The sequence below is a fragment of the Gavia stellata genome, chromosome 4 (genome assembly GCF_030936135.1).
Source record: "Gavia stellata isolate bGavSte3 chromosome 4, bGavSte3.hap2, whole genome shotgun sequence".
Lineage (NCBI taxonomy): Eukaryota > Metazoa > Chordata > Aves > Gaviiformes > Gaviidae > Gavia > Gavia stellata.
In genome coordinates this window covers 76,035,327-76,048,183 of record NC_082597.1, presented here as the reverse complement: position 1 = coordinate 76,048,183, position 12,857 = coordinate 76,035,327, and the positions used below count along the sequence as shown (strand labels likewise).

General features: G+C 40.9%; 1 protein-coding gene across 3 annotated transcripts in view; it reads left to right on the top strand.

Annotated features, from left to right (window-relative positions):
* The window catches only part of ITPR2 (inositol 1,4,5-trisphosphate receptor type 2), a 262,612-nt gene that overhangs the window by 130,098 nt on the left and 119,657 nt on the right, over window positions 1-12,857 (top strand). For all 3 annotated transcript variants that reach the window (XM_059816601.1, XM_059816602.1, XM_059816600.1), the window contains exons 34-37: window positions 61-181; window positions 9,024-9,214; window positions 10,069-10,211; window positions 12,377-12,485. In XM_059816601.1, coding sequence (XP_059672584.1) covers window positions 61-181; window positions 9,024-9,214; window positions 10,069-10,211; window positions 12,377-12,485 — 564 coding nt within the window. The remainder of the gene's footprint in view (window positions 1-60; window positions 182-9,023; window positions 9,215-10,068; window positions 10,212-12,376; window positions 12,486-12,857) is intronic.

Below are 12,857 nucleotides of genomic sequence, written 5' to 3'. Positions count from 1 at the left end.
TAGGGCAGTTGTGAGGAGATTCCAAAGGGTAAAATTCCATGTTTATCTTTTTGTTTTTAGACACACCAGCCTGTTTTTATTCAGCTGCTGCAGTCTGCTTTTAGAATTTACAACTGTACCTGGCCAAACCCAACGCAGAAAGCCTCAGTGGAGTCATGTATCAAGACTTTGGCAGAAGTGGGTAGGTGCCAGGTTTTACTTTCATTATTGTTCTCCGTGTTTTAAGATCAGACTTAGTTGAGGTTGAACAGTTTTTAATCTGACTCCACCATCCTGAAATTGTGACAGTGGTGATTTCAGAAATCCCACTTTCTGAAGCTAAGTTCTTCTTCCTTCTATAACCCATTCAAATCTGTCCCATCAAATAAGGTTGTTAGGTGAAACCTGTTTGCTAAGTAAGCGATGGTTGAACTTTACCTCAAGCAAGTGATGATATTAAAACACAACATAAGCTGTGAGAAAACCTGGGCGTTTCTAGTTGTGCGGGGCTACATTTGCACAAGCTGTTGTAAGCAGCAATGCATAGCAGTTGTGCATCAGGAACACCCATCATTTTTCCCCTCAGTTCCTGGGAGATGCATTCGTTATTGTCAGTCATGGTCCTGGGCTTGTTCAGGTTTTGTCCCATCAGGGAGTTGGGGATGGAAACCACAATTGTGCCACTCCACAGTAAGCTCTACTTACTGCTCACCACCAGGCCCACTCGTTTACTGCTGTTACACAGTCAGCCTTGTCAGGGGAATATTGCCTTGCACTGGCACCAACACCAAATTTGGTCCTCAGGGCAGCTGATAAGTTACATGTTTTCAAATAAATTCAAATACCATGTTAAAGTGGAGGATTTAAAACTTATCCTAAAGATTCTTCACCAGTACATAGCTAAGACTGGCAAAAGATCATTCCTAAGTTAAATTTCTGTGTATACAATTTTAAAGTCTTCTGCCGTGACAGAAAAAACTTGTAGAATAAGGTTCTGCTCAGTGTGAATGAAAACTGAGAGGAGGCAGAGATATATAGAAACTGGCTAAATTCTATTGTTAATGCAATTTTTAAAAAGTTTTAATAAATAATGATAAAAAAATATGAGGGTCCCTTAACCGTCTGCAGCATCTGTGGCATTGTAACAATCGACTCTAAATTTAGATTTTGCAATAGCTTTACAGGAGTATCATTTAACATTTTAGCCAGAACATCTCATTAACTTTTTGTGCGAATGAGGATAAGCAGTTACCTAAAAACTTAGCAACCTTCAATTGTTTTATTTGTTGTGCAAATGATTTAATTATGGATCCATCTGGCAGGAGAACTTTGGAAGTTGAAGACATTTTATTTCCTTTATGCTACAGCTACTACAGTCTTAAATAAAGCTCCAGCCCTACAAATCCTTGTTTGTGTGTTTAACACTAACGTCCCTGCTCTCCTCTGGCAGTTCTGGAAAGAGTCATCAGTAAATTACTTCCTTCGGGAGTCTGGGGAATGGGGAAAGAAGTAGGGCAGGTTAGAGTATTTTTGAGACCGAGCATGCCCTGTGTGTGCTTCTAGACAGCTCGGTGTCTATAGAGCTACACCTAAAATCAAACTCTAGCGCAGAGAGGCCGCTGTGTCATCTCACTGAGATGAGGGTATTTGGAGACTTGGACATAGTGCTGAGGCAGCCAAGTTGAACTTGTCCCCACAGCAGCCTGGCAGGGGAAGCGTGGGTCACCTTAATGGGGCTGATAGATCCAGCTTCTCGGCCAGGTGCACCAGCACGTGAAAGGGCTGGTGGTCTTGGGTAGGTCATTTTCTGTGTGCCTCTTGTTCCTGGGGGAGCCAAGGGGAAAGCCTGAATGCCAGACATGGCTGATGTCTGGAGTTTTCTTTAGATGTGTGATTTGGTTCCCTATTTGGTGAATTTAATTTCTGCCTCCGCGGTAGCCTTCTCTTTTGTTTCATTCTTTTTTCTGTTTCATAGAGGTGATTTACAGTCCTTGTTTTATAAGTATGCTTTTGTGCTGTCTGACAGGTCCAACCTTCTCGCTACTCTGGCTTCCCACCCATGGGACCCATGCCATGCCCTGGGCACTCCCAGGCGTGGCAGAGTGGAGCTGAGCTGCTGGTGAAGGGCATCGCCCCATGTCCTCCTCTGGGATCTTCATGCCGCCTGCAGCGGCAGCAGGGCAGGGAGGCTAGGCATCGCCTGGGGGTGCCGTGGGCACCCTGAAAGCACACATTAGTGTGCAAAGTGCCGATTTCCTTCTCCATATCATAACTGTTTAAGAATTCATCACTAATATCAATATCAAGCATGGTAAAATTGTGTATTGTGTTGTGTTAGCAAGTTGCCACATCTTTTTATTTGGTGTTTTATTTTGACAGTGCAGAAAGGGCAAATAAGGGAACAGGTGAGGGGGATTTCCCCAAACAGCAAGTTCGCCAGAGAAGAAGTGGAAGCAAAGATTTTAACAAGCGCCCCTGTGCAAAAGTTTGGCTGGCTAGCAGAGATTGTAACCACCGGTGGTACTGAGTACTTTTAGGCATGGAGCCAAACGTGTCTTGCCTGGGCTAATTGAGGAGGCCTGCTCTGCTCTGCTGAAAGCGCTGGAAAAACCGCCCCAGCTGGGGGTACCAGAGGCTTTTAAAATCGAGGCCCTTTTGTGATTACAGTGCGTGCCCGGTGCCTTTCTCTATCTATCTCTATCCACCGCACAAAATGGTGCTTCTCTTTGAGAAGGCAGAGGTTTCTTCCATAACACAAACAGGGCAGCCTTTTTTTTTTTTTGCCTCTTTTGCTGGCTGTGTATATGGAATAGGTTTGGATTTTGGCTAGGCATTTGTGAGTGCTCTTCTGCCCTTTTTTTTTTTTTTGACTTGAGAGTCTGACAGCTTTAATGTTAGGGCCTTCATGTTTCACAGCAGGGTTTAAAAAAAAACCTCTAGAAAGATTTTGCCTATATCAGATAGATAGAGTATTGGACAGATTTACAGCAGGGACCAAAGACTTTTGATGGGAAATAAATGTAGTACAGAGTTGAAAGAACAAACATGATTTTTTTTGGTGTCATAGCCCTGGATTTAGAAATGAATCTCAGCAGGAAGAATGATCATACACAGATTTCCCAAGATATCAAAGATCCATATAATAATGCACTTTTAAAAGACCCATTTCAGAGCAACTTTAAGCAACATACATTCTGCTCAGTGCTTACTAGTTTGTTGCTGGCAGGTGGATGTAAGTATTGCCTCAAGAGCTTAAGATCATTACATCTGTCTTCTTATGAGCACTGTAAGAATGTGCATTATCCTCCAGGTCAACAAAATGATACGCTGCAGAAGCTGATTTCTTATAACCCTGGCACTTCAACTCCGCTTGACCACTAGGGAAAAACTTCATAAACTTTTCAAGCTTCACTTGGCTGCTTTGTCTCCAGGCAGTTGTCTGCCTCCAGTTCAGCAAGAAGCATAGAGGCTTACTTGTCTTCTTCAGCAGACCCCTCTGTGGCTCCAAGAGCCTTGGAACACAAAGATACCAACATGCATCAGGTTTTTATTGCCCAGTAAACATTTGGCTACCTGGCAGGAATAAAAACACTTATGAAAAAATATATGTATATTAATGTGTCTTGTTCATATGGATTTCTGAAGCAGATTATCACAGTAACAAGAAATAACACATTATACATATATAATTTTTGCCTTTTCTCTATTATTACATAGGACTGAGCTTTTGCTTGAAAACATAGTCCAAAACATGAATGATCAAAACAGCTTCCATCTCACTGGTAAAATAGCTACAAATGAAAAATGTTTAAAAGGTCCCCTGATCTTTGTGAAAACAGAGGAACTAAGATTACTAACAGTTTAATTTATTTCAAATGAATTCATTATCAAAGGACTTTCAGTTCCTACATTTTATAATCTTTGTAAGATTGGAAAGGGCGGAGGCCGGTCTCAAAGTTTGCATTTTAAACCATCTACTGTCTTTCCATATGGTAAAACTGCGGAATGTCACCTGTCCTCACAACTAAAGATCTGGATTGTATATCTTAAACTGTACTGGAGCAGGGTCTTTTGCCCAGGGCTGACCGGTCTTTCAAGACCCGTGCAAAGAATTGTCTTTGCTTCTTAATTAAGTGGTGATTCTTCTATCTTCACCCCCGAGCATCAGTTTTCTGTTACAAGGTCAAATCTAGTTGTATTATACTCTTGTCTCTGTAGTATCCATTAGCGTTTTCCCTTGTTTTTACAAATTGCATCTTCCCTGTGATACTCTGTGTATCCCAAGGATGTAGTATGTGCGTGGCTGTGCTATTACCACCAATAATGAAATAATTGGAATTTCCCAGATGAGTAAACAGTGGCAGATAGGAACCTGCATTTTGTTAGACTATTTATCTTGGCAGACCCTTTAAAAAAAAATCTGTTAGCAAGCCAAATTACATTAGTCATTATCAGATTATACTCTAGGATGCTGTGCAGGAAAAGCAAAAGGAGAATCCTTGTTTCTCTCCTACAAAATTGAGGTGAGTGGAAACTGGAACAGGTACAAAGGAAGTACTACTGTGATGGTCGGGGGAAAGGACAACTGCATTACAAGAAGAGACTACAGGAGCCCTGCGTGTTTTGCCTAGCAAAACAAAGGCCTGTGTTGTTGCTCTTTAAAACTACTTAGGATGATAAATAGTCACGAACAAGAGACATTTAAGCTAAAGGACAGTGCTGACCCCAAACCAACTGGACATAAATTACGCTGGGTTGTAAATAACCTAAATAAATTTAGATTGTAAATCAGAGGTTTGGAACCAACTTTGGAAGGATGTCATTGGTCAACGGGCCAAGAGAAAATGGAGGGAGGAGGGTTGGCAGAAAAGCTAGCTTCATTTTAAATGGGGCTCGATACATTTTTTCAAAAGATATTAAAGAACATGAGTTGTCTGTAACAGAAAATGGTCTGAAGGAGTGGTGAAGTTCTTTCTAGTGGAGTATTTATTCCCCAATTTCAGCTTACCAATACCCCTTTGTACAGAATCCAAGAAACTCTCCGGTGGTGCTTGACCATGCTTGTATGTCCTCTAAAGCCCTTTCCTTTTCCCTGACAGATTACAAACAGGAAATATTAAACATAAAATCTAGGTTACATTTTATTGTTTCTTTGGAATTATTATGTGTATTTTAATGTCCATATGGATGAACTTTCCTATAACATTTTTTTCAGCTCTGAAAATACTTTATTTCACTTCCCATTTGAGTTTTAAAATCTTTTTTCCATTTTCTAAAAACCTAGACCTTCATTTTCAATTTTTAGTTCAAATAAAATAATTATCCTGTTGTTACTTTTTTGACAGCAAGAAGAATACATTTCAGATGAAGCACATATTTTATTCTATTTTAACTGCTTGTGTTTCCCTAATTGCAAGAAAAAGTCAATGATGATCTTTTTACAGACTGATAAATATTTTAGCGTAGATTTTCTGTTGGAAAAAAACCATCCAAGTGAAGGGTATAAGATTGGCAGGCTTGTGTCTTGTCTACACAAAGCTTTTATTTCCCTTAAAAAGTCTTGCTGTTGCTAGCATTAGTGTCTCTCCATCCAAATGCATTTGTTAAGCAGTCAGTAAATGATTAAGGAGCTGGAGAGACTGATTTATGGAGCAAAATTAATTGAACTAAATATGCATTGCTCTGTTAAGTAACAACTGAGCAGTGTGGGAGAACATGATACACCTGTCTGCAACTACCAGAGGGGCGTAAACAGCAGGAAGAGTAAAGTCTTCACAGCCAGGTACAGCTGTGGCTTTTCTGTGACCCAGATTGCCTATTGTGCTCCAAGGGGTGAAATGCCTGCGTGTCCCCCGGAAAACTCACACCAGGGATGGTTTAGAGGAGTGCAAAGTGTACTGAATAGCTGTGAAGCCACTAAATACTGTTGTATTTTGTAAGTACTACAAAAGCTAATGGAGTGAAATTTAAAATTAGGGAGCACTAGGTGGGAATATCAAGGAAAACGGCAAGCTTCCTTATGGCAAGATAGATTACTGAAGAATGGCCTTCCAAGGAAAATTACAGGCAAGAGCCATTTCCTGGAAATCCTGAGTACTAAATTGATCCCAAGACTCAGGTAGGCAGCATAGTGAAAGGACAGTGCTTCAGCAAGCATTCCTTGAAATAGGTCCTTTTACTTCTGATTTCTGTGCTTCTGTGAAGGGAACTACGTGCAGGTAATTTAACAAAACACATCTCAGCCAGCCTATTTCAGCCCTTCTGTTAGCAATTGGACTATGCTCTTGGGACTTCGGTGGAGTCCAGCTCACTCGCAGAGAGTGGCTTGATTTCTAGCTACTTGATTCTTGACATTAATGTTGCCCTTTTCTTTTGAGTCCCCATTTCAGAGTACTTTTTCATAGTTTAAACAGTAAAGGAGAGGAAAGCTGCTGATGCACTGGATACACACAGAACCATCCAGCACAGAGCAGAACATTTTACCGTGACCTGGCTGCATTGGCGGCACTCTGTTGCTTACTATTTCCACGGGTACCATTCGCTTGTTTATCTTGGCTCAACTGTGGCTATGGCTGATAGCAGAATTGTAAGCAGCAGATTTGAGAGTTAAGTCGTGCAAAGGATTTCCCAGCAAATTGCATTTCCTCTGAGACGGGCAAAAGTGTCGTGTGTTCAGGGTGTAATTAGCCCTGTGCAGCGTGCCCTGTGTAGGAGTTTGGGCAGTATGTAAGCCTGTGCTATGCCCTCCACTGCAAGGCAGAATTTACCTTAGCTGAAGATGTGTTCTAGTCCATCCTGGTAAGTATCCTGCTTGACACCTATGGTACCCCTTTGCATACAGCCAAGTAGCATGCTTTTTTCCCAAGTTCATTAGTCGGATGGAAGACGCAATTTTACCCCCTCCTAGCTCCTTTGTCTACCAGCTCGAACCCTACTTTGCAAGTTTGAGTGCCGTCCAAAAGTATTTCTAAGTGGAACAAAAATCAACATGCTTTTAAATATTTTATGTTCAACCTTTAAGGGAGATTGACACATTTTGAAGAGGAAAGCAGCCTACAACACCTAAATTAAAAATAAATATTTATGTTCACATTTGTTCATCAGCTTTCCAAAATGTAAAAATATGTTTCATGTTGTTTTAAATAATGAAATGTGAAACAAATGAAAGATAAACTTTCTACAAGCTGCAAAGAAATAAAAAGACAAAGGCTTTGTTTATAGCTTAGACTTCAACAGTGCCCTTTGACAACCAATACAAATCTTAATTACAAATGGAATTATACATATAAGAACTGTTCAAAGGAGTATCTTTTTTCCCCTCTCTCTGGTTTTCTTTGTGATAGTTTTAATTAGTTGCAACTCTTTGAACAATCATAGTCCTTGACTGCTCCTCAGACACTGATGGAAGCTGTTAACTTCAAATGGCATCTATAGGACTGCAGAAGTCTGGGTTTTCCTCTGAACAGCATGCTCCCCATTCCTAAATTTATTCCTGGGTATATCAGGATGATTCTGCATGCATACCACTTAACTGAGAAGTGAGCATTGTCCGATAACATTCCAGTGACTGACATTAGGACACAATAAATTGGATTAATAGGCTGCAGCATCCTACCCACACTGGCAGAACTTTAATGGACTTCTGTAGTAAAGTAAGCAGCAACAGAGCAAATGTGTTTTGAAAAATAACCCAGTCAATTACTATGGACAAACAGTAATTGGAAATAATGGCCAGCCATACATGGTATTTTCCTCATGATAATCAGGAACCTTGCCTTCAAAACAAATAGCGGAGAGGAAGTGTCAATTGCCAGTGCGGAAACTGCTGTACATCTGCTGCTGAGGATTCGTATGCGGTTGTGGGGAAATGTGTCTTCCCATCTTGACCTAAGAAAAAATTTTTTTTTTAATTCCCTATGGCAAACTGTTTAAAAGAAAGTGCCTACCAGAAATAGAATAAGAGATCTCTCTTCCATGCCAGTTAAACAGCCTCATCCGCAGGTGGAGGCCCTGGTCCTGCATCAGGATACACCCTTGCAGTGGGAAGAAAGGAGGGTGCCCTGCACCCGTGGGAGTTATTGAAGGGATGAGGACACGCGTGACAGAGCACTCTTGCTGTAGTCTGTGAGATTGGGGGTTGAGGTGTCACAGCCAAATTTAGGTTTATAATAAATGCTGCCATTACAATATAGTATTCGGGGGAAGAGAAAGTTTCTGCCTGGCATCTGTGACTCACTGTTCTTGGCAGCAGACGAGCCTTCATTCATCAGAGCTGAATGCCTGACTCTGCTTGCACGTACTCCTGTGGGGTTTGATGCATAGGCTGTTTAGCAAAGAAGGGCATCTGTTGACTTCACAAGTTCAGGACTTGAAGTTGTGTATGTTTTAAGAACTGGGAGGGAGGGGTGGAATATTTTTGGTGCCTTCCGCTACTGTGGAAAGCGTGCATGTTAGGGCAGAATGCTGGGGAAGTGCCTCAGAGAAATGTAACATGGGCTAACTCTTCCCTAAAAATGCACCTTTGTCTCAATAAGGAAAACTGAAAAATTAGTTATTATTAGTCATTATTGCAAATTAACTAGAACTGCTTCTCCATTTTACTTCTAAGTTTTTATTAAACAGAAACTGTGCCATGGAAATGAAATGAAATGATGTAGAATACAAAGCTTACTCTTTCAAACAGAGATATTGCTGCATCGATCTCTTGTTTATTTGTTGAATTTCAGATGACTCACGCTGAGCCATAGAAGAATGTCACTCTGATCTCCAGTGGAATGGAGACATTATTCTGGTTTAAAAAACAAACGTCTGTACCTATGAAAATATATACTCATATCATTTAAAGTGGTACAGCTTGCTTTCTTTAACTAGATTATGACTGATTTCTACCAGCGTAGGTTTTTGGTTCTTATTTTGAAAACCTGTTGAAGTGAGATCCCCTTGCCCCTTAACTTCGAGAGTATCAGGATTTTGCATGCCATGATCTTCAGAAGATTTTCAAGTTTTTGCCACTCTAAATTTCCTCTTGTTTCTTCCTATTAAAGCAAAGAACCGTGGGATTGCAATTCCAGTGGATTTGGACAGCCAGGTCAACACCTTGTTCATGAAGAGTCACTCTAACATGGTGCAGAGGGCAGCCATGGGGTGGAGAATGTCAGCCCGCAGTGGACCTCGTTTTAAAGAAGCTCTTGGTGGGCCTGCCTGGGATTACAGGAATATAATAGAAAAGCTACAGGTACAAAACCAGCAAATGGCTTGGGCAGCAGTTGTGGCAGTGCATTTATCTAATATGTGCCAGATGTGGAAAACACCAGAGGCAGACTCATTGCATTTTTAGTGCTGGATTACAGCGGCCATGGCACTCCTAGGTGGGGGGAGCAGAGGGCCCAGCTCTTCTCTGGTGTCTGTTCAAAGTGAAGCCAACATGCAGGGCCTCTTCATCCATGATCTGAGTTTGGCTCCTACAGAATTCAATAGAGAGGGGAAGGAAGTGTGTTCTTTTCCCCAAAGTGGTTTGCAGAGAAGGATCTCCTTTCTGCCTTTTCATGGTCAGATGTCCTGTTCTGGCTGCAGAGGAGGTACTGTGGGTTTCAGGAGCCATTATGTCAGATTTGTGTCACTGAAGAATACCTATAAGGTGGAGATCACCTTGTGCATGTAGTGGTTAAATGACATCAGGAGTTTATGAACTAAGAAAACAGCAGGACCCAGACAAATGGGGGAGCCCTAAATACCAAGGAGGCAACACCTCAGGTGATACACTACCACCACGTATGACAAGCAGTGTTTTCCAGCACACCATCATCCTGACTGTTGCCGAGTGTTTTGTGGGCATTACTGCAGAGGAGAAATTTGAGCGAGAACAGCAAGGTACATAGTAATGGGCATCTTCCCCCGCCTTGAGGAGTGGCATGAAGAAAGGCATGAGATTGCTTTACTGTCGCCTGGGTTAACATGGGCTCTGGCTGCTGGCTGTCAGAAGTGGGTCAAATAGCCCATCGCACAGTACTGTGCAACTCCACAGCAATGTTCTTCTAGTTTTCTTGGCCAGACATAGTTATGAATGACATTGTTCTTCTTTTTCCCTAGGATGTAGTGTCCTCCTTGGAGCAGCAGTTCACTCCCATGATGCAAGCTGAATTCTCGGTACTGGTTGATGTGCTGCACAGTCCAGAACTTCTTTTTCCCGAGGGGAGCGATGCCAGAATAAGATGTGGTGCTTTCATGTCCAAGTAAGTGGTGTAAGGAGAGGCCTATTGCTTCTTTGGAAAAGATGGCAGGGAATTAAAATTTTCAACAGCACGCACTTCTGATTTTCAACAGTGACTTAAGCATGTAGATGTCCGAGTTCGTATTGAAGGCTTAAACTGAGGTCTTTTGCTGCATGTTTTATGTTTCTCAGCAGTTTACAAGTCTGGAGAGGAGTAGAGAGAGAGGTTGCTTGCCTTGCCTGCCTAGAAATTGAATGTTAGTAGCTTGTTAAAACTGTGGCAGGCTCAACCTACTTCTGTTTTCTTAATGGGCTACTTTTGCTATTAAGTTTCTCCAAACCTACAGCAGAAACTTAGACTTTCCATGGTAGAATTTTCAAGAATTCATAGTGAGGCAGGGTGCTCAGGGCTAGATTTTTTTTTTTTTTTTTTGGTAAAGCAAATAAATCTTTTGATTTTTATTTTAAACTGCCAACAGCTCTTTTAAAAATACATTTCACTGGCAACCCTACCTGGTCTTGAATTATTAGATGTTTTATTTGCAGTCTGTGCATTGGAGTAGAGTCTTGCAATTTTTTTATTAGTTCTCAAGTGAGATGCCCTCCCTGCCCTTGAGAAACTATAATTTAAACAGAGGTAACTTGGGGGAAATGAACGCATTTGGCAGCTCTCCTGATTCCTTGGCTTTTTTCATATTCTGCAGAGGTAGTGTTATAACAATATATATATATGTTTGGAAAAATTAAGCTAAACTTTCAGCTTGTCCCATCCCATGCCCTCTATCCAAACTTCTGTTCAAAGTCAGCATCAAATCAAGTCTAGGGCTGCTGGACGTGGCCCATGTAATGCAATAAACGGTTTTCTGTTTTATTTAATTAACTTCCATGGCAAAGGAATGTTTTGCAGAGCCATGCAAAAATCCCGAGATAAAGATGTACTTCTTTAAAAATCTTATTAGTACTGCAGGCCTGAGAGCTGTATTGGTTTGGACTCATAGCTCATGAAATTGGTGAAGATGACAGTGGGAGAGTCCTGCACAGTGTCTCCACGGAGCCCGGGATGGCATTAGTGCACTAATCCCTGGAGGTATTTAAGACATGTAGATGTGGCACTTAAGGACATGGTTTAGTGGTGGACTTGGCAGTGTTAGGTTTATGGTTGGACTTTATGATGTTAAAGGTCTTTTCCAACCTAAATGATTCTATGATTCTAACTTAGCAGTGATCTAAATATTACCAGTTCTGTTGGGTTATGGAGCACTGGTCTAGATGATGCAGTGTCAGCCCTCCCAACCCTGGTTTTGGTGACTGTGATTTAGGACCATTAATGGTGCCATCTTTCAGTGTCAATCGGTGGCCACAGTGCCTTTGCTGTATGCTGATCCTAGGCCAGAATTTGATGAACACTGTTCTATCCACCATAAGCCAGCACTGGTACTGAAGGAAAAAAACCCGTCCAAGGCCTTCAGATTTCCTCCCCGCTTCTGTTTTCACAAACGTTTCTCCAGCAATGAGGCAAACCAGTGCAAGGACTTGCTCTGCACAGAGATAGAAAGGCTGCTTCTGGTATTGGCTTAAGCTGACTAAAACCCAAACTCCCATCGCAGTCATAGTTGGAGTCAGAAATGTACCTTGTTTTCTGGCTTGAAACAGTCTTGTAAAGTTGTTGTGTGAATGTAAGCAATGGTTATGTTTCATCCAAACGTCTGCATTTCTGAACACTTCCATGTAAGGTTTTTGGAGATCCTTTTGGCTGGATGCTATTTGCTAATTATATAATAAATATATTATAACCATCATAGAAGTCAGAAGGTGTAAAGGTTGTAGCTTTTAAAGTTTGCAAGATGCATGGTGAACATTGGTTACCTTTAAATAAAGGTTAAAATAAGTTACCTTTAAATAAAGAAAGGATGAAATAGCAAGTTTGGATCTTAATCTGGAAGCACTTGTAAAAAGCGGATGTAGAATTCTGCCCTTCTGTATGGGCAGTAAGATACGCAGATTGACACAGAAAACTCACAACACCTTGAAAGTCCCATTTCTTTTTTAATTATGATTTCTCTTGTCTACTTTTATTTCCTTTCCTTGAGGAAAAATATAGTGACAGGCAATTTTTACAGAAAGAAATTATAGTATGGCTCAGCAACATTGCGCAATGTTCTTTAAGGTTTAATATTTTACTTTAAGGTTGATTAATCACACAAAGAAGCTAATGGAGAAAGAAGAAAAGCTCTGCATTAAAATTCTTCAGACATTACGAGAAATGCTTGACAAGAAAACTAACTTTGCGGAAGAGGTACTGCTACCATTTTAGTATTAAATGTAGAACTAATAGCATGGTATTAAAATGTTGCCTCTCGGGCAGTAAGAGAATCTGACATGATTTCAATTTCGTACATGTTTTAAAGATAACGTGGTGTCTTAGGAACAATGTGGTAAGGCAGAAAGTAAGATTGGAACAAAAGAAACTATCTGCCTTACATAGTTTTGTATCAGGGGCTTGACAAGAGTCAAGGCAAGGAAGATTAAATGAATTAGCGGTAGCGAGTATTACCGTATATGATTATTATATATTGGATATCCTGTATTTCTGGACACTAGTCTTATGTCACATCTGACTTTATCTAGCATAAAATCAATTGGAAATATAGGGATTTTTAATTGCAGT